Source organism: Gobius niger (genome assembly GCF_951799975.1).
Source record: "Gobius niger genome assembly, chromosome: 11".
In the NCBI taxonomy this organism is placed as follows: Eukaryota; Metazoa; Chordata; class Actinopteri; order Gobiiformes; family Gobiidae; genus Gobius; species Gobius niger.
This window is the reverse complement of record NC_136862.1, coordinates 25,785,170-25,803,996: the sequence shown is the minus strand read 5'-3', so window position 1 is coordinate 25,803,996 and position 18,827 is coordinate 25,785,170. Positions and strand designations below refer to the sequence as shown.

Here is an 18,827-nt window from a genome sequence, read left to right as displayed (position 1 = left end):
CCCTACAAAAACCTCACAGTGAGTGTAACTTATTTGAAGAATTGTCCTCGAATAGACCTTGTTCAACATTGCTTTTGTCACCCCCCCCTCGTATACAAATGCGATAACAGCAAAACTGTGATGGGAGTTACGTAAAGCTATTCAGAGGGGAAGCACTTAGCATCATTTTGAAAAGAATCCTTTGTGTCAAAGGAGCATTCATGTCTTGCTCTTCAATATCAAACAGGTTTACCACAGAGATGAATAGGATGTGAGTGATGGCTTAACTTTGCACACGCACTCAAATGCATTACCAAGATCCCATAATGCTCCTTCAAAGATCACTTCTTTAGTCTCCTTTTTCTGTAACTTGCAATATATAGAAAAGAAGTTGCATCAGAGCTTTTTACAGTAGAGCCTCAAGGCAAAAAGCAAGATTTTAAAAGTCATGTTTTGCTGTTTCAGACAATTCCAGAAATTTTATTGCATTATGTAAGATGTTTTAAGATAGGAGTCAAACATGTTTTCTCATCCCATTCAAAACCATATAAAAAGTATGGTAACTGCTTTGAACATACCCCTGGTTTAAAAGTTGAAAACATTTCTTACACATGACTTCATATTTGTGATTTTAGGCACTAGGGCTGAGCGAGTTTTAAACATGATTGGAAATTACAATGCAGAACTTGTCGCACGCAAAACTTCATTTGTAATTTACCGTGAAAATAATCACTCCAGACATTGATTTATGGCCACGCCGCCAAGTCCGACCCACCATGACGCTTCTGCAGTCCTTAACAATTCCCGGGCATAAAACTGGCATGAATAAGTCGGCGAAACGCATTGCATAAAGGAGAAATACGAGCGTTTTATTGTTTGCCTTCAGCACGGTGCTCCTACACAAATGTGCTGCCAGAACATATTACACAGGCTGCGCTCCCCGCATCCATCACACCCCAGCACGGTCCTCTATTCATAAATTCTCCTTTGTGACTTTGCCTCATCAACAATGCCCACAATGTGCAGTTAATGTGAATACAGACAGACGCTCTGGGGCAGGTTACTTTCTCACTCCGTGGATACATGTCTGTGGCCGTTGAGTCAGAGCCAGGCGATGGTAATAAGGATCACAAGACACACTCACATACCATCACGTCTGATAGTCAAGTGGACTCGGTTTGATTTGACGTCGTTAATAATGTATTTCACCCCCACCAGTCGAAGTGCTACTGCCGGAATAAGCCAAAGAAATGTCAGGGAAACAGTGAACAAGACACTTGGGGTTATATTCACGGATGGACAAAGTGAGGGAAGATATACACCCTCCCTGTAGCATTCAGGGGGTTAAGGGCCAGCTCCATTATTTAGAATAGAATGAAAATAAGAATAAAAAAATGGTGAAAGGGGAAAAATGGGACGATGTTGCGTTAAGACACAGTAAAACCAATAGTAATACTGCAAAAAAGAGCTGTCCAAGTAATTCATAAAGTTGGGTTTTTGGACCACACAAGCTCATTATTTTAAAAAAAAACAAATTATGAAGTTTTGTGACATTGTTGAGTTCCAAACAGTACGGATGTTATACAGAGCAAGATACAAATTGTTGCCAAGCCAAATACAAAGAAGGTTCCAAGAACGTACTTTAGAAACATAGCACATCCTTGAACAGTTTTAGTCCAACAGTTAATGGTGTAAAAGTGTGGAATAAACTGGAGATGGAGATGAAACGTTGTCCAAACATCAATCTGTTCAAATATAAATACAAACTAAAGAGCCTTGAAAATATAGTGAAGATGAAACAAGTCATCACTAGGGGGAGCAGCAGGATCAATACATTCGATTAATTTGGGAAGAGTGTTGTCATTCTATTGCTCAAAATTTCAATTGAGAATTAGGGTAGGCGAGCCATGGATCTGTTGAGAGCGACCCTCCCAGCGGGCTCAGAAACCTTGTCTTTTAATGCACCGCACAGCATAGGAACATAATCAACAAAATCAGCTGGGTGGGGGTTTGTTGATGGGGAGCTACTGCCCTCTTCAACTGGCTCGCTCTACATCCTGGCTTTTAATGCATGGCACTCTGTAGGGCCTACACTATACACTATACTCTGTACATGAAGAAAGAAAAGAAAAAGCGAAAATTGTATACAAATTAATTATTAAAATAGTGTATGTATACTGAGGATGATAATGACAACTGGGAAGTAGCTAGATCATCGAGTACAACATGGATATTATTGTACCTTTTGGCTTTACAATAGTGATTTTAGTAATGTACTAATGTTTGGCACTGGCAACAATTTGAAAAGAAATATGTTAATGATCACCTGTTGTTTATTGCGTTGTTCTAGACATTGTACAAGAAATGAAAAAGCTGTTGCTGTGTTTTGTATCTACTTGTTTCCGTTTATTACTGGATGAGTAAAATAGCTGATTTGGTGTCATGTACTGTAATTGACTGGATAAAGATATTGTGAGTGTTGTAGTACATTCTTTTGCTGTTGTTTCTTTATTTTGCGGTTGTTTCTTTATTTTTGTTACCTTGCCCTTCGTTCCTTTGTTTCTGATTGTTTCCTTGCACTTCGTTCCTTTCTTTGATTGCTAAATGAAAATGTTATTGTTAAATTAAGTTAAACAAGTGCTGAAAGGTATTACATAATCACATTTACCATTTTAGCTTCGAACTTAATCAAACTTTAAGACATGTTCTTCAGTGTTTGAGTCCATTTAGCCAGAGCTTAGAAGTTGGTTGTGTTTTAAAGCTGAGACACCAGAAACAGTGACGTACTTGTTGCGATCATATTTTTAGCATGTTCTTCTTCCCTCTTCCATCATCTACTTACGCCACGTCCGGTTGTGAATCATTGGTCCCTATTTAATCATTGTTTATGCCGTTTGTTTTCATTTCGGACTGTCTCATACACGTGCAGCATCAGGCACTTCCTGGTTTCGTTTCGCTCTCTAGTCCATTTGCCTTCACAAATCTAATGATTCAAATCAGACTTTGTTTTAACCAGACTGAAACAAACAAACAACAGTCAGTTCAGAACCCCTGTTTTTAGGGCTTGAAGTTCAGTGGATCCCTTGTCTGTTCTCAGGATTACGTCATCAAAAATATGAATGTAGCAAATCAATTTTAATTTAAAGAGGGGGTATTATGCTTTTTTCAATCACATAGCACCAGCCTATATCACACTACAATGATGACCAAACCTTCTGTTGGTCTGTAAATGCAGTAAATTAGAATAACTGCCTTGTATAAAATTGCTCTCTCAAAATGGCTGTAGTGAATGTCTTGAAATAGGCCTCTGTCTCTTTAAGAACCTCTGATCCTTTCCGACACGCCCCCTCCACACGCTGTCTGTGGCATCAGTGGGGAGGGGGCTCTGCTGAGGAGCAGTGGTTGGTTACTCGGCTGGTGACGAAAGCTCGGAGGCGTCTCCAGGAGGTGGGGGCGTTCCTAGGAGGACTCAGGCAAACCTATCCCTAAAATGGCCGCCGTCAGAGTTTTTACAGATTACTCAAAAATACGTGAATGTGCCAAGGCAACACTTCAGGCACGTTTTTAATGAGGGAATGACATAATAACATGATGTAAAGCTTGAAAAAGTCGATTTTGCATAATACCCCCCCTTTAAACCTCATCAATTTTACATCAGATGAATGCAAAAGACAATAATAAAATGCTCAACAAACTCTATTTAAAACGCCTTACAATTCAAACTCTCCTCCAATCTCCTTACCCAGAGTAGACCCATAACTTTTATGAGGTGACATTCCGTACTCAACAGAGAAACAGGCAGACTATTAAATAAGCCATGAATTAGACATTTTGCAAAGTGCAAGTCGATGTGGCCAACGAGCTGCTCAAATATCCACAAAGAACAACAGCGTATCACATCCAGTCCTGATACCGAGCTGTCCAAACCTTCCCACAGAAATAGACGACACACTCCGGAGCCTGAAGCTACAATAATTTATTCAGGGGCTGCGAGGTTTAGATAAAAAAACTACAGTTAGTGTCAGACGCTACTGGCCTTTTTTTTTTTGTGTGCAGTGTGCACCGACAGACAGCTAAGGTCAGACGCAGAAGTAAAGGGCAGAGAAGAAAAAGGAAGACACGATTGGGCTCAAAGCAGTGGAGGAGATGGCCGAGCACGAGGCCAAAAACATTTTGGTTTCTGCGCATACTAATTTAATCCTTTTCTCAACTTCCACTGTTTGCAATCTCTCCTTGTATCTGGGTGAGTTTCTTTGTTTTCGTCGTCAATCTCAAACAAGCATGGTGAGAAAATCCTCACTGGCTTAAGTAAAAAAAAAAGAAAAAAGTGTTATGCTCCATTTAAGGAATAGTGCACTAACTTAAAGGTACACAGCGTAACATTTTCTGATCTACTGCTGCCAATTCGAAACAGCTTGACGCAGACAATGCTAGTTTTGCAGTGGGAAATCAAAAGAATGGATTTGAATAAGGACCTGACATATTTCAATCTCATATTTGACCCCCTTTTAGTCAACATCGCCATGGAGACGAGCTAGAGATGTCTCCGCTCCCAGTAAAGTTATAGTCAGGTCTGAGGAGAGGTGAGCCGCTCACAGCAAACACACATGTATCTATGGGTCTTTTTTTTTTTAGGGAAAAGCTTGTATTTTAGTCTATGTATTGGGTGAAATGCAACTTGGCCAATATATACTCACTACTGCCACCTCAGGTCATACATGTAACTGCACCTTCTATATTAAGCTCGTGCATGACGGCACTTCGGACCCGAAGTACCAACTTTTTGAGTGACAGTGCAGGATTTTAGAGGCAGTTGTGGTGAACAGGTCTGGCCTCATTCTACACCTTAGGACATGGCTGGAACATGCAGGGGGAGGAAAATACATCATTTTAACATAATACTCCATATAGTCCCTATAAGTTTGCATTCAGAATTACACAATGAGTTCAGGAATACCATGTAAAACATAGCCAGTGCCTAAGATGCCTGTTTGGCCTTTATATGTGAAAAATGTACTGTACTGTACTCGTAATGGCTTGATTCACTTGAAGAAACACATTATACTTTGACTGTAACTGTTATTTTTTAATTTTTAATTCTTTTAACTCGCAATAATGGTTGAACTAACTTGAAGGAATGCATTATATGGCTTAACAAAGAAAAGTATGACATGATTAAACTGAGAACTTAGTCGGAAAATAAGAAGGCCGAGGGAGTCAGGAGAAAAATGACTCCGTGTGTGCCTCATCACTCTGGCACGTGCGCTGGCTGCAGGTATCTCCACTGCCTTCGACCTTGAGCTTTTCTCCCTCTCCCCATTCTGCAGCCGTCCTGGGACCCAGACAGAGAGACGGAACGGAGAGCGGGCACAGCGCTGACCCAAGCATATCTCCGGAGGAAAACACCCCCGTAAAGACGAGACGCTGCCAAGCGGCATTAACTCCACGCCTGTTTTTTGTCCAACGCAGCAGGCAATCAGGCAGCACAGCAAACAGCAGCACAGTCTGCCTGATGAAGCCCTACTCCACAGAACTACGCTCTGCACCGCGCAGTTTATGTCCTATCCCCTCCTGACCATCACAGTTCAGACCAGTTTGGTTCCTTCTAAAGAGGGCCAACACAAACAAATACTGAGGAGCGACTTCTTGACTATATCATCACTGCCATTACGCTACAATGACATGCCTGACCAACTACAGTTGCTATGAGAACTATTCAGACTTAAGTCCATCAATACATCTGGATTTATTCACAATTCCAAAACGACATGGTACATGATGTAAATGATTTATCTACTCATGATTATCCAATCTGAAAGCAGAATGAGTCTCATACTTTGGGTCGCCAGATCCTAATGGCTAAAACCCATTTGCTGTAAACATAATAAACATAGTATAAAGACCCTCTTGCAATTCCAATATCCCAGTACATGCCTCCATTCAAGTTAGTAAGTGCTTTATTGGTTATTGTACAAGCGTACAACAAAATAGTGTTCAGGTGTTAGTCCTGAGCCGCCGCCACCACTGTGGACCAACCTGATGTTTTTGGAGGTCGGGGAAACTGTAGCCCCGGAGGAAACCTGGTTGCCTCAGTGTCTGAACTCTGCATATTCTGATCTTGAAGAACAGTATGTTGTTGAGGGCTTCATGCCCATAGCGGGGATCTCCAACGGCAAACAGGTCCTTAGCTGATGGGTTAGAGCAGGGGTTCCCAAAGTGGGGGCCACAGGGCACTGAGGTGGGCGTTGCATGATGATTGACATTGTCTACTACATTTTACATTGAATTGAATGTATTTATTATTTAAAAGAAAACATTGTAGTGAATGTCAAAAATCCCAAAATAGTATCCAGATAAACATTAATACACCAGTATTATTAACTTCGCTCCTGGACTTATTATAAATACTAATTGTATTTTACAATGGGGGGTCTTGAGTTATTGGCCTGGTTGTTTAATTAGAGACACGGCCCAAAACGTTGTCCCAGTTATGATGACCAACAAGGCCAGTAACAGGATTGGACGCACCTGGTCCTGAGCCCGAGGGAGCATTAAGAGGCCGTCCTCCCGTGGACCGACCACCTGTGAGAGGGGCTACGAGGGGCGGTGTGATCCACGAGGCTTAGATAACTGACAACACGGATTTCCTTTAACTTCATCATTAAGTCAGAAAAGCCATAAGAATGGCAGCCATGTCTCCGTCAGCGAGCCTCAGGGCTCCTGTGGCTACAGGAGGTGGCTAACCAACTCTGGGCAGTCAATAAATACAGAAACTATAAAGAAATGCTCACGGTTTATGAGAAGGAAAGACAATAAAAAAACAACAACATTGCTATTAAAAGTTAATTTTGTTGCTTTCTACTTCACTGCATTGTGGAAGTGTGCTCAAATGTTAAAACAACCAAACAGCCGCACTCTAAACCAGTGGAAGAAAAAAAAAATACCAAAACAAGATCTCATAAATAAATATGGACCACAGGGAGTGTTTTCTCTAAGTCAGATGGACTCTCTCTCTCCCTCCTCCTTTCTTCTTCTTCTCTCGCGCTCTCCCCCGCTTTCCTCCCTCTCCATCTTCTGCCTCAGTTCTTCAGACCAGGGGGCTTCATTTCAAACGTCGCCAACAGTGGGAGTGCTTATGAAGAATTAATGATGCCTTTCAGTCGCAACCTGACGACTCAGACTCCGAGCGTTTCGAGTCCTGCCTCTCCATAAACTCCGCTCTTTCAAATGCAGATGACTGAGAGGCTTTAAAACTACCTGATGAGTCAGACTGGATCACTGCCCGCCGTTTCAAATGAGCCTTTTGATACAGCGGCGTTGAGGAGAGGACTTTCTCTATGAGATTAGGACCGGTGAACAAGAGTCACCGTAAACACATAAACACAATAGGGACTTTTCACGAGAGAGTGCGCGGAGGGCGGGGCTAAGATAAATCCAACAAAATACAACCCTTTTGAAAGTTGTGGGTCAGCCGAACAGCTTGTTGCGGCGCGATATCCCATTGTTTTATGGGGAAAATTCTTTCTGGCCGGCGCTGCAGTACCACAGAGCGACCACTAATCAAAACCAGTCAGAGAGGGCGGTGCGCAATATTTCACAGTGTATCCAAACGGAAATCAGTTGAGTCGAGCTCGGATCAGTGAACAAACCACACTTTCCTTTTAGCAGCTTCGGAGGTGACACAGGGAGTGGACTATACACCTCTCTGCATTCACGCACAAAAACTCCCATCTAGACCTGGGGGAATGTATTTTTAATGGCCACGGGACTGAGAGCTTGTACATCCAGTGATTTAATAGCAGAACATTAAAGTCGGTGAAATGCTTGATAGCGTAAAAGTCATTACGAGAAGCTTTGGGAGAATTTACAAGCTGCATCACAGAATATCTGGTATGACTCAAATGCAAAATTAGTGACTCACAAGGTTAATAAAAAAAATAAGCTGCCATTTTAGCAAATAAGTCAAGAAAACTACCCTCAAAGTCTTTCAATTTGCCATTAAAAAAGAAGGCACTATTAGGTGACGATACTCGAGCCATGACACATCACCACTCATGTTCAGAGAAGTTTTTCCGGACATGAATCATACTCTAAGACCTCTGCTTCACGTAGGGCTGTGCAATTAATCAAAATTCTATTACAATTTCGATTATTACACTAAACGATTACAAAATTAGCATAATCGGGGGGAAAAAGTGTGTGTTTTTTCAATGTTTTTTTTTTTTATTATTTCATTTTTTTATTTTTTGCAAAAACTTGCCATGGCTCATGCTTTTGCCTGACATAAAAACAAACAGCGCTGTGTGATGATGTCATAAGGCCGCGCCGCTCAGTTTACTTGCGCATGTGTGAGGGTTGGCCAGCAGGGGGCAGGTGTGAAACAGAGACCTCTCCTTAATCGAGGCAAACTTGAAATCGTTTGTACTTTTATGACTGTTCAGAAAACAGAAAATATTCAGCATAGTTTTTTTTTTTTATAAATAAATATATAAATAAAATAAAGACTTTTTTTTTAAAGGAAACAAACAATCGATTTCAATTATGACAAAAATAATCGTGATTATTCTTTTATCAATAATCGAGCAGCCCTAGCTTCACGTAACAGGCATGTCACACTGCACGGGGCACAGTCTTGTGTAATTTCGCTGAAGTTTTACACGGAAAAAGTTCAAATGTTATGAAAGCCGAGCAAAAATCGACCTTTTAGATTCTTGGTAAATCCCATTAAAAAACTCTTTTCAAAACTTGAGTATCAACATCCGTGAGTGTTCCTGACAAAGGATGAAAGGCAGAACGACCTCCACTCTAACCTACAGTAAAAGCAGTGATGGCATTGACGGATAGTATTTATGTGCAAATGCCTGTGCAATGCGTAATGCTTTTTATATTATTCTTGGAATAAAAGCGTTTTCTTCCTGGAATGAGTAAAGACTAAATTGCAAGGTCATATCTGCGAGGCGGTCAATAGCACATTGGCAGGACAATGGGACAAAAAAATATATATACATCTCTCATTGCTTTGCTTTTTTTTCCCCAGAAATTGAACAAAGGTTGACAGCTTAATGTTTCCCTTTGCTTTGATGATCACTTTTCAACTTTCATGAACTCTGCTCCCTCAGCCTTCGCACAGTTGATTCAGAAAAGTTTTCAGCCCGCTTTTCAACCAATTTCTGTGGCAGCCACTAAAGTCAAAGCTTTCTACTGATAAAAGGCCGACACTGGTTATCTTCAGTCAGGTATTTTAGTGGTAGTAGTCTTTTTGTGGGTTCGAAAACTTACATACAACATAATACCACAGGAATAAGGGATATAGAAACGTCCTAAACGCACTCAGAGTTAATTTAGGGACCAGCAAGCCCAAATGCAATGTCATAAACACAACAAATCTGTAAAGTTAAAGGTGCACTATGCAACTTTTACTGTAGAAAAAAAAAAAAGTTGCTAATGGTGCGTGTTTGACTTTTGAGTGGTTGACTTGGTGCCTTTACTTTCCACCCCGGTTATGCTTCAGGACCAATTTTATTTTACGTTTTTAGGATTTCTGGTAGGTTTTCGGAATGAAATACGTAACCATGGAGACGGACGAAATCCTAAAAACAACTGATCTTGGAGCGTCTTACGGGCCACCGGGATGGTAAGTAAAGGTGCTAAGACAACCACCAATACAGCCACTGGGTCACTGAAAGGTCAAATACACACTAATGGCAACTTTTTGTTTTACATAAAGTTGCATAGTGCGCCTTTAAACTTAACTTAACTTGACTATTTTGCAAGCTCAGACCATAGTTTTTTGTCTTTTTCATGATGATCTCATGTGTGTCAACGTTTTGTTGTTTAAATGTGCAACACAAATAACGTGGATTGGAATTAAATGTAATGCTTTCAGGCCTTATTTAAATGTAAATCTTTTTAATGCCCCGCGAAAGTCACCTTATAGTTCAATATACATTACAGTATTCTTTCTTTTTGGATGTTTTTGGCCAGACGAGTTTACAGGATGGGACAGCACAGCATAAAGAGTGTGGGAGAGATATTCAGCGAACTATAGGCAGCGCAGAAGAATTCCAAGGTCGCAGTGACTTACCAGAAGTTGACGAGGAAAGGGTGCTCCAAGTTCTGCATGATCTGCAGCTCCTTCAGGACGTTCCGGACCTCGTTCCTCTCCACACATTTCAGCTTGTTCATGTACTTCATGGCGTACATCTTCTTTGTGTCTTTCTTCTGGACAATGCACACCTGGGACAAAAGCACACAGGGCTCTCTTTAGCGGGATAGCTTTCACACAGACGAGTCATGCCGTTGTCATTTCAAAGCTCTCAAAAATGATTCACATGTTGTTGAGCGGAGCCGGATATTACACTTTCTGAAGTAGAGCGGACTGATTTTGGGGGAATGTGTTCATGTAGCTATTATATTTTGCAAATTGGAGAAAAAAATGGATTTTGGATCTAATTGCTGTGCAATTATAAAGAAAAAAACATCTTTCGACAGAATTTCACTGCCAGACTGCACAATTAAGAACAGTGGACTGGATCAAACATGCATGCAATGTCATTATCGGTTAAAAATGGTTTGAAATAAAATAATGTAGGAGGTTTTCAGTTCATCATCCATACTTTGCTGTTGTTTACCTCAAGATGCTTTGTCTACAGTGAAAATTCATGTCTGACTGATACAAACACAAAATAATAGTACTTTTAACTTTGGGTGTAATATCACAGGGCGCCCTCCACAACATTTGATTAGGCAGGGAGGAGTAAATGGTTCAATTTGCCCATAAACGGAGCCTTAATGATTTGGGAATTTATCTAAAAGCAATACAAACCATTTGTATTCCAATTATATTTGTGTTAACTTTATAGTGTTAGTACAGCCTCTATGATTTAATACTATTTCATATAATAAGCACTAAGGTCAAACAAGCTCTAACAAGCATGAAACGTTTTTGGCTAACTTCCTGTTGACCAGTGTAGAGTAAAGATTACTTCCTGTCCACATTGTAATATAAATGAAAAATAAGGTATGATTTAAAAAAAACAGAAGAAAACGACAGTAAACATCAAGCCGAGTGTGTTTCATAAAATAATTTCAGGTGGTGATATTTCAAAATTTCTTTGCGTCAAATTAACGGTAGCCTTTAGCATCAAGGCTAAAGCAGCTACAGCTATGAACACAGAAATCTTTTAAGTACTTACATCCTGAGTAAAATGTTTAATATGCTGTTAGTTATTATCAAACAGTTTTCTGCAAAACGCCATTTAAATATTTAAATGTTTAATTTAAACATGATGCTTCATGTTAGCATCATGCTACATGCTAACGCTAGCTATGACTGCCGTTTTTTCACTTCTACTAAACAATCTGCTGTGAAAAAATATACATATGGGCCCAATTTAGACTTCACTTTATTTGTGTGTGATAAATAAGTTATTCCACGAGAAAATGGCTAAAAAGAAGTGGAAAATTGTGTTTCCCAACAGATACTGCTTCCCCCTTAGCGAAGCCGCGCCCCCCTCTATGACGAGATGCTGTCTGTATCTATCATGTTACTATGCAACATTCCGTACACCTATTGCGGTTTTGATTCAATTGTGAAATGCACAATTGAATCAATTAGTCTACGCTGAAGGAAACTAATTGTATCGATATCACGGCTAAAACCACTGAAATGAATAGGCTGTTGAGAATGATTGACATACAACCATAAAAGTACTTCAAAACCCCGACCCACAGACCTTCCATATTTTATCACCGACTTTATAAGTGGCCTCTCGACTTGCAACCCTTAACACCTGTAGTCAGTGTCACTTTGCATATTCATTATAGGCTCTTGATTGGAGCGTCTGATTAGCAGCATTTCCCCCCGCGTCACAAACTGAGCAGATTTTGATCGTATTCAGCCTCTCCCTTCACTAACTCCGCATCGCTTGTTTATAGTGAATCTCGGAGCGTTTGAATAAGCTGTGATTACTGTGATCTGAGACGGTGATCTGTGGACAGCTGCTGGGTTAATCAGAGTCTCTCCATCTCTCTTTTTTCTCCCTCTCTCTTACTTCCTCTTTCTGTCCCCCTCCTCCTCTCTCTCTCCTCATATACAACAACATGTGGCGCTCGGTGATTAGTGTGCTTAGGGAAGAGCTGTCCCACTCGTGTGCAGCAGAGTGGCATGTGACTGTGGACAAAAGCAGACTCTTGTTTCTAACTTATTTTAGGGCCTGGTTTGGATCCTAGATTCAAACCACAATCTCAAGACAACTTTAAAGCCTCCGGCGCAGCTCTTTTGATCTTTGATTGGGAAAATAAAGTAAAGTGAGAAAAGATAAGATAGTAAAGTGCATTTACAGCATATGATTGATAAGTGGCAGTAATATTCGGCAACATGAAGGAAGTGGTTAATTATTTCCATCTAATACACTCAATACAGTTTCAAAGATTCCACAGTAACTTTGTCCTTGTAATTCATTCACTTGTCATCATACTATCCAAAAAAACTCAGTGTAACTTCATGGATGGGCGTATACATGCCTTTAAGTCTTGTGACTTTTGTTGTTATGGTGGCCATTTTTAATACCGAAGTAGATTATGCAGTACTACAACATTGTAATCATTGCTCAAGAAGATAACAGCAAAAACACGGCCACAGAGACGCACGTTTACGTGAAGAAACCAGTAAGTCAGTGTTTAAGCTGCTCAAGATGTTAGCATGCTACTGGTTAGCATTTAGCTACAACAGCTCAGCTCTGACCTCTCCAAGAGAAAGCCCTGAACCACACTCCAAACATCTAGCCTTGGATACAACAAAGCTTGAGGTCAGAACTGAGCTGTTACTGTAGTATTTCCTCAGTGTTCATAGATGTGAGCCACACATGTATTTATCGTGTTGAAGCCATTGACTGATGACAGTTTCTAACCGGTAGCATGCTAATGTCTTGAGCAACTTTAACACTGACTGAGACTCTGTTGACATGACAAACTGTAAAAATCACAGAGAAAGGTTTTCTGTTTCCTCTTTGATGGGTTCACTTAGTCTGAGGAGTGAAGCAGATCTTTAGTAAATCCTGCTGTAGCTCGACAGACAGAGCTGCTACCTCTGTGCCACATTTGCTGGTTATATCACGTGTTTTGACTGTTATCTTCTTGAGCAATGATTACGAGTACATAAAAATGCCACTGTCAATCAGTTGTCTTTCATTTTTATCCTGAGTAGATATTGTTACCTGTTGTAGTTCTGCTTTATTGTACTCGAAAAATGGCCGCCGGAACTATGCGTGATGTCATTGGAAACGCATGTATACTGGAGTGTGGGCAGGCCTGACTCTTGAGTGAAGATGAAGTGGACTGAATATGCAGGATTACTGAAACACCGATGGTAAGCTTTTGATGGAGATATAACAATCTATTTAGTCCATTCAAGGTTTGAGCGTGGCCTTTTTTTTTTCTCGGCATGCTCGCTGTATGTGCTCAAAGCCATGTGTGCTGTATTACGGAAATTACCGGAGATTAGATATTGAGCATAAGAATAAAACGCGGTAATGTCATGTAAATGGGACTTGAAAGCGGCAGACCGTGCAAATCTGTAGGGTTAGACAAGAGCCAGAGCCATATGTTTAGTGACCTCTGGAAATGAAGGGAGATTACTGACGCACGTACTATATATAACCGTTCCAATCTCTGTTTCTGTCTCGTCAAGACACACCTACCACTGTTTCTGCGCTGTTTAGCTCTTCGTTTATCTGTGCAAAATCTAGAATCAGGTTTTATCTTTTCTGAACAAGCATGATTTTTCCAAGACTATCTATTTAGCCTGGTGTGGAAAAGACACAAACACATTCTGGTGTGGGACTGATTCACTTTAGTACAAAACTTAAGACTTCTAGCTTAATAGCCTGCATCAAATTAAAAATAAATAATTCTGAATCATAAAATAGAGAGTTATTTCTATGGTTGTCACAATCCTTTTATTATATATTGACAAATAAAATCTAAATTTGGCCAGAAAGGTATTACTGGGAGGCCACAGTCTAATATTTTCTTGGACTGTTTTTTTTTTTGTTTCAGTGAGCTTCTACAATGTCCCTAATGTGCTTTATTTCTGCCACACGTCGCAAAGATTCAAAGTTGGGTTAAAGGTCGTGTAATCAGTTCAAGTCAAGAGATTTTACTGCGGTTTGAAAACAGATTAATTCAGGTGGCCAAGTCCATGATGTCTCCCTGAACCACTCTTTCATTATTTTTTTTATTTTTTTTTATTGATGGGATCCCCATTAGCACAGCAGAGCTGTCGCTATTCTTCCTGGGGTCCACATATAAAAACATAAAGAAATACATTAAAGAAAAAAGAAAAGTACATTAAGATACAAAAGCCACGCAACAATGTATACAATATATTACTGTATCACAATTCATAATCACTACTTTCTTGGCATAATTTAACAATAATGTATCAAATCTCAAGAAATAGTTAGTATATTTTCAGTTCAGTTCAGTTGTTGATAACATTTTTTCAATGCCGATTTAAATGTTTTTATATTTACGCGCATCGTTAGATTTTCAGGTAGCATATTCCATGCATGCATTGCTCTGTACATAAATGTTTTCTGAGCACTGTTTAAATGTACTTTTGGTAAAACAAATTTCCCCACTAAGGCGTGTCTAGTTGGATAGTCATGTTTAATGTGAGTGTGATGAATCCTGGCATATTTCCTTCTTGGAAGATGCTCGCGCCATTAGGGGAGAAATATCCATTGAAATCCATAATGTTAATGAACCTGGACCTTTTTTTGGGGGGGGGGAGGGAGGGGGTTTGTATTTTTATTAACATGCAAACAAATCCAAAATTGATACTTACTTTTCCAAAGCTGCCTTTCCCAATGGCCCGGAGTATCTGAAAGTGGTCGAAGTTGACTGCGGAAAAGAGGAACACAAGATATGATTAAACACCGGCCCTCACTGCACACGGCACCACACTAATCCCAGACCTAATGACCTGTGGAAGAGAAATTTAGCCTTCTTTAAACGTTATAGCCTTTCTGGAGACGCCCGGATATTAGAAGGCGGAGGCACCACCCCCAATTCTCCCGAAGTCAGTCTATTTTCACAGCCTATTACCAGTGCGATCTGAGAGCATTTCTTCATGACAAATGGCGGCAGATAAACTCTGGAGTCGGGGTTCACTGTGAGGTTGAGCCCACAGTTTACGCTTCGTACAGTGAGGTCTTCAAGGCACAAAAGCAATTCCCATGAGTCAAACCGCAGCCACTTACATTACAGAGGAGGAGAACGGATTTGACCTTTGGCTCAAAAATGACTTTCATTAACGGCCTGTTTTCACCTCAAGGCAACACGATCGTTTGTATGAGGCCACGCTGCCGACAGGTTTCATGGCTGTTTGAAAACCGGTATTCCATGGCACATATAGGAATTTAGGGCCACAATTATCGCTATACATTTTTTTTTTTTTGTTCAGTCCATGGCATTTTCTAAAACACAAAAACATTTATTTGAAAATTGTGAAATTACTGCTTTTATTATAGCCTTATTCTTTCTATAATCAACCAGAACGACTGATCAGAACATTTTACAGACATTTTGCACAAATACACCAACATACAATAAATGAAGGTCAAATTCCCTCTTAGCTGTTTCGGGCTACTGTAATCTTCTAGTGTTAATTACTATGCCTAAAATAGAGTGCTTTTTACTTGAACCAAACAACCTCCTGTTGGCAGTACTTTTTTTTCACACAGGCCTTGCTTGCACACTGGAGACCTGCTTTATAGTCTCTTTTGTCTCCCTCCCGCCGCTCAGCCCCATATCGACCACATTCATCTGCGTTTGAGAGCGGCCATAACGTCCGGATGCTGCCGTTTGTGGTGTCCTCGCTGCCATGGCGACCAAAGACATGGTTCTCCCGGTCTGCGGTTCCTCCGGCAATGGAGCACCTGATGCCCCGATGCTTTTTATAAACATGAAAACGCAATAAAGCTGTCTCTCCCCGTCACTAAAGCTCACCACCTGATGCCTGCTGCTCCTGCTGCCGCTGCTGAGGTGTTTTCCCGCATTTTGAGACAGCATTCATTGATGAAAACTATCATTTATAGACCAGTGGAAGTTGATGTTTATAGGACCGCATTTATTTCTGGTGTAACTTCTTAAGAGTTATTGATTAGATTAGTCCAGGCTGTTTTTAGATGAAAGATGAAAGAGGAAGCGAGTTACCAACAATAACACACCCTAGTTCTTTACAGGGATGAGTTTAAAAGCCTGTTTCAAATATCTCTCTCACTTAGAAATCCCAATCACCAAATGATCCATTATAAAATTATTCACTGAGCCTATTTATATCCTAAGAGACGACATCTACATTAATGAAATTCAAAGACAATCAATGCTGTGATTTTCTCCATATAGTGTGGCAATGCCCTGAGGTTTGTCATTTTTGGGGAAAACGTTGCAGAGATGCTATCAAACATTACGCAAAGAGCCATACCCTGCACGCCAAGGCTTCTTTTGTTAGGTGATATTTCCAAATAAATTCTGACAATTAATAACGGCCGAATAATACTAGCTGGCCTCACAGCTGCCCAAAAGATGGTAGTATGCCGATGAAAGACAGCGCAGCCTCTGACTGTGAGGGAATGGCTCCTGTCCTGTCGAGATATGATTCAGTTGGAGCTCCCTGCCGCTCCAATTCATGGAGCAAAAACTGAAAATATCTCATGCTGGTCTAATTTATTAAATACACTCCGACTGGATTGGATTATGCAACATAAATCACCAAGTTCTATTTGACATATTTTGCCTGCACTGTGTATTGAGAGAAAGTTAATGACATCATTACTGTATGTACTGTGTGTATTGTACATAGTCATTATGTACTGTATACTCCTATTTCTGTGGGTGTCTCTGAGGGTGGAATTCAGCACGTTGTATTGCTCAATTGTGCACTTTGCTTATTCCTAGATACAGTTCATGCTAACCTGGACAGGGTTTTGTGTTTTTGTTTCCGTTATCATTCTTAGTTTATTATTATGTCCCAATGTGTTTCTTTCATTTTGCAAGAGATTGTTTTTTGGGTACATTTTGAGTTTCTCTGCTCATCAAAAGGGAAATGGGAGATACAAAGGAAAGTGTTATGCATACAAACAATTGCAAAAATGTAAATGCAATTATTAACACCAAACAAAAACGTGTTTCAGAGGGAGAAGTGGGGCTTTACGAAGTATATATATTTTTTTTTTCAGAAATATTTGCTCTTACATTACACTGAAGGAGGACAAAATAAGTTTTCCAATGAAAGAAAAAAAAAAAGTGTAATTCAGGCCGGTATAGATTATTATTTATTTCACTCTGGTAATCCCATTGGTTTACAACAGCGTCAAAAGATAATCATCTACTTGAAATATATACTAAATGTACTCTTTGGCATACATTTAGTATGTATACACACAACACTGTCCTTTGCGCTAAATCTGAGCCACCTTAAAAAGAGCTTGTAAAATGCAAATATATTGGCTAATTTGAAGCAGATTATGCCAGGTGAGGAAGCCTAAAAACACAAACTCTGTTTTTTTTTAAATCATTTTCTTTTTCATAAAATGTTTTCCCTGACTTTCCAAGAATCAGATAAACGACACTAAAGCGAGCTCCTACAGTATATGGAAGTCGCGCACGTCTGGCAGCGTCTGGAAGATGAGCGTGAGTTTTATGGGAGATGTATTGGATGTGACAGTTAATGTTATGGTCTGTTAGTCGCGTATCTGCAGCACTTCCTCTTTTGGCACCATGTGTAGTGTCACTGCGTTTACTCAACCTACTTCCACCGTATGATTGCTTTGGATTTACTGTAAAAAAAATGTCCTGGGCAGGCTAGATACAGACGGCGTCTTTGGAATTGCTCATATATGTTCATGTTCGAAAAAGCCAGAGGGGAAAAACAAAGGGACTATACAGAGTTTAAAAATGTTAAAATTATGTATTTTCCTCCCCCTACATGTTCCAGCCATGTCCTAATGTGTAGAATCACCACAGCTGCCTCTAAAATCATGAACTGTCACTCAAAAAGGTGTTAATTCGGGTCCGAAGTGCCAGAGCCGTGGGAAGATATTTTAGTTAGGGGGTGCTGAGGGACAAAAAAACACTTTTTCTGCGCATATTTCCTATTTATTAATATTGCCTGCAGCCCCCTCAGCACCCTGGGTTCCCACGGCCTTGCGAACTGCTGTCATGCACGAGTTTAATATAGAAGGCGCAGTTACACGTATGACCTGAGATGGCAGTAGTTAGTATAAAATGGCAAACTTGCATCTAGCACCTTTAAACAAATGCTAAATTATGAATATATTTTTCTACTAAACAAAGATAAATAGACATGCGGAGGAGCAAAGAGGTTCAACAGCCGATAAATAAATAAACAGACAATGGTAATCGGGAACCTACGTTAGCTTCATGCTACATATACTAACATTAGCAGCAAGTGCCGTTTTTTGCTTCTACGAAACATTTTGCTGTCAAAAAACATCCACATGGACCCAATTTTGGCTTGACTTCATTTGTGTGTGATAATAAATGTTTATATACCACCAGAATTTGGCGGGGGAAAAAATGTGATTTCCATGAGAGGTTGTCTTCTTCCTTATCTTGGCCACGCCCCCTTGAATGATGTGGTTGTCATCTGTATCTGTTTGCTAAGTATGACATCACACCCAATAATAAGCTACTTCCGGGTTCAAACTGTTAAGAGCTCCACAGACACAAGGCAGACAAAAAAACGCAACTTCATCTGAATCTCCTGCTGAAATAACAACAGATAAAAGCCCAAAAACTGTTTTCACCTTATTAGAATAATA

General features: G+C 40.1%; 1 protein-coding gene across 1 annotated transcript in view; it reads right to left on the bottom strand.

Annotated features, from left to right (window-relative positions):
• The window catches only part of stk32a (serine/threonine kinase 32A), a 110,988-nt gene that overhangs the window by 78,583 nt on the left and 13,578 nt on the right, over positions 1-18,827 (bottom strand). The window contains exons 3-4 of the mRNA XM_079565994.1: positions 14,828-14,883; positions 10,064-10,215 (exon numbers count right to left, since the gene is read on the bottom strand). Of these exons, the coding sequence (XP_079422120.1) occupies positions 10,064-10,215; positions 14,828-14,883 (208 nt within the window). The remainder of the gene's footprint in view (positions 1-10,063; positions 10,216-14,827; positions 14,884-18,827) is intronic.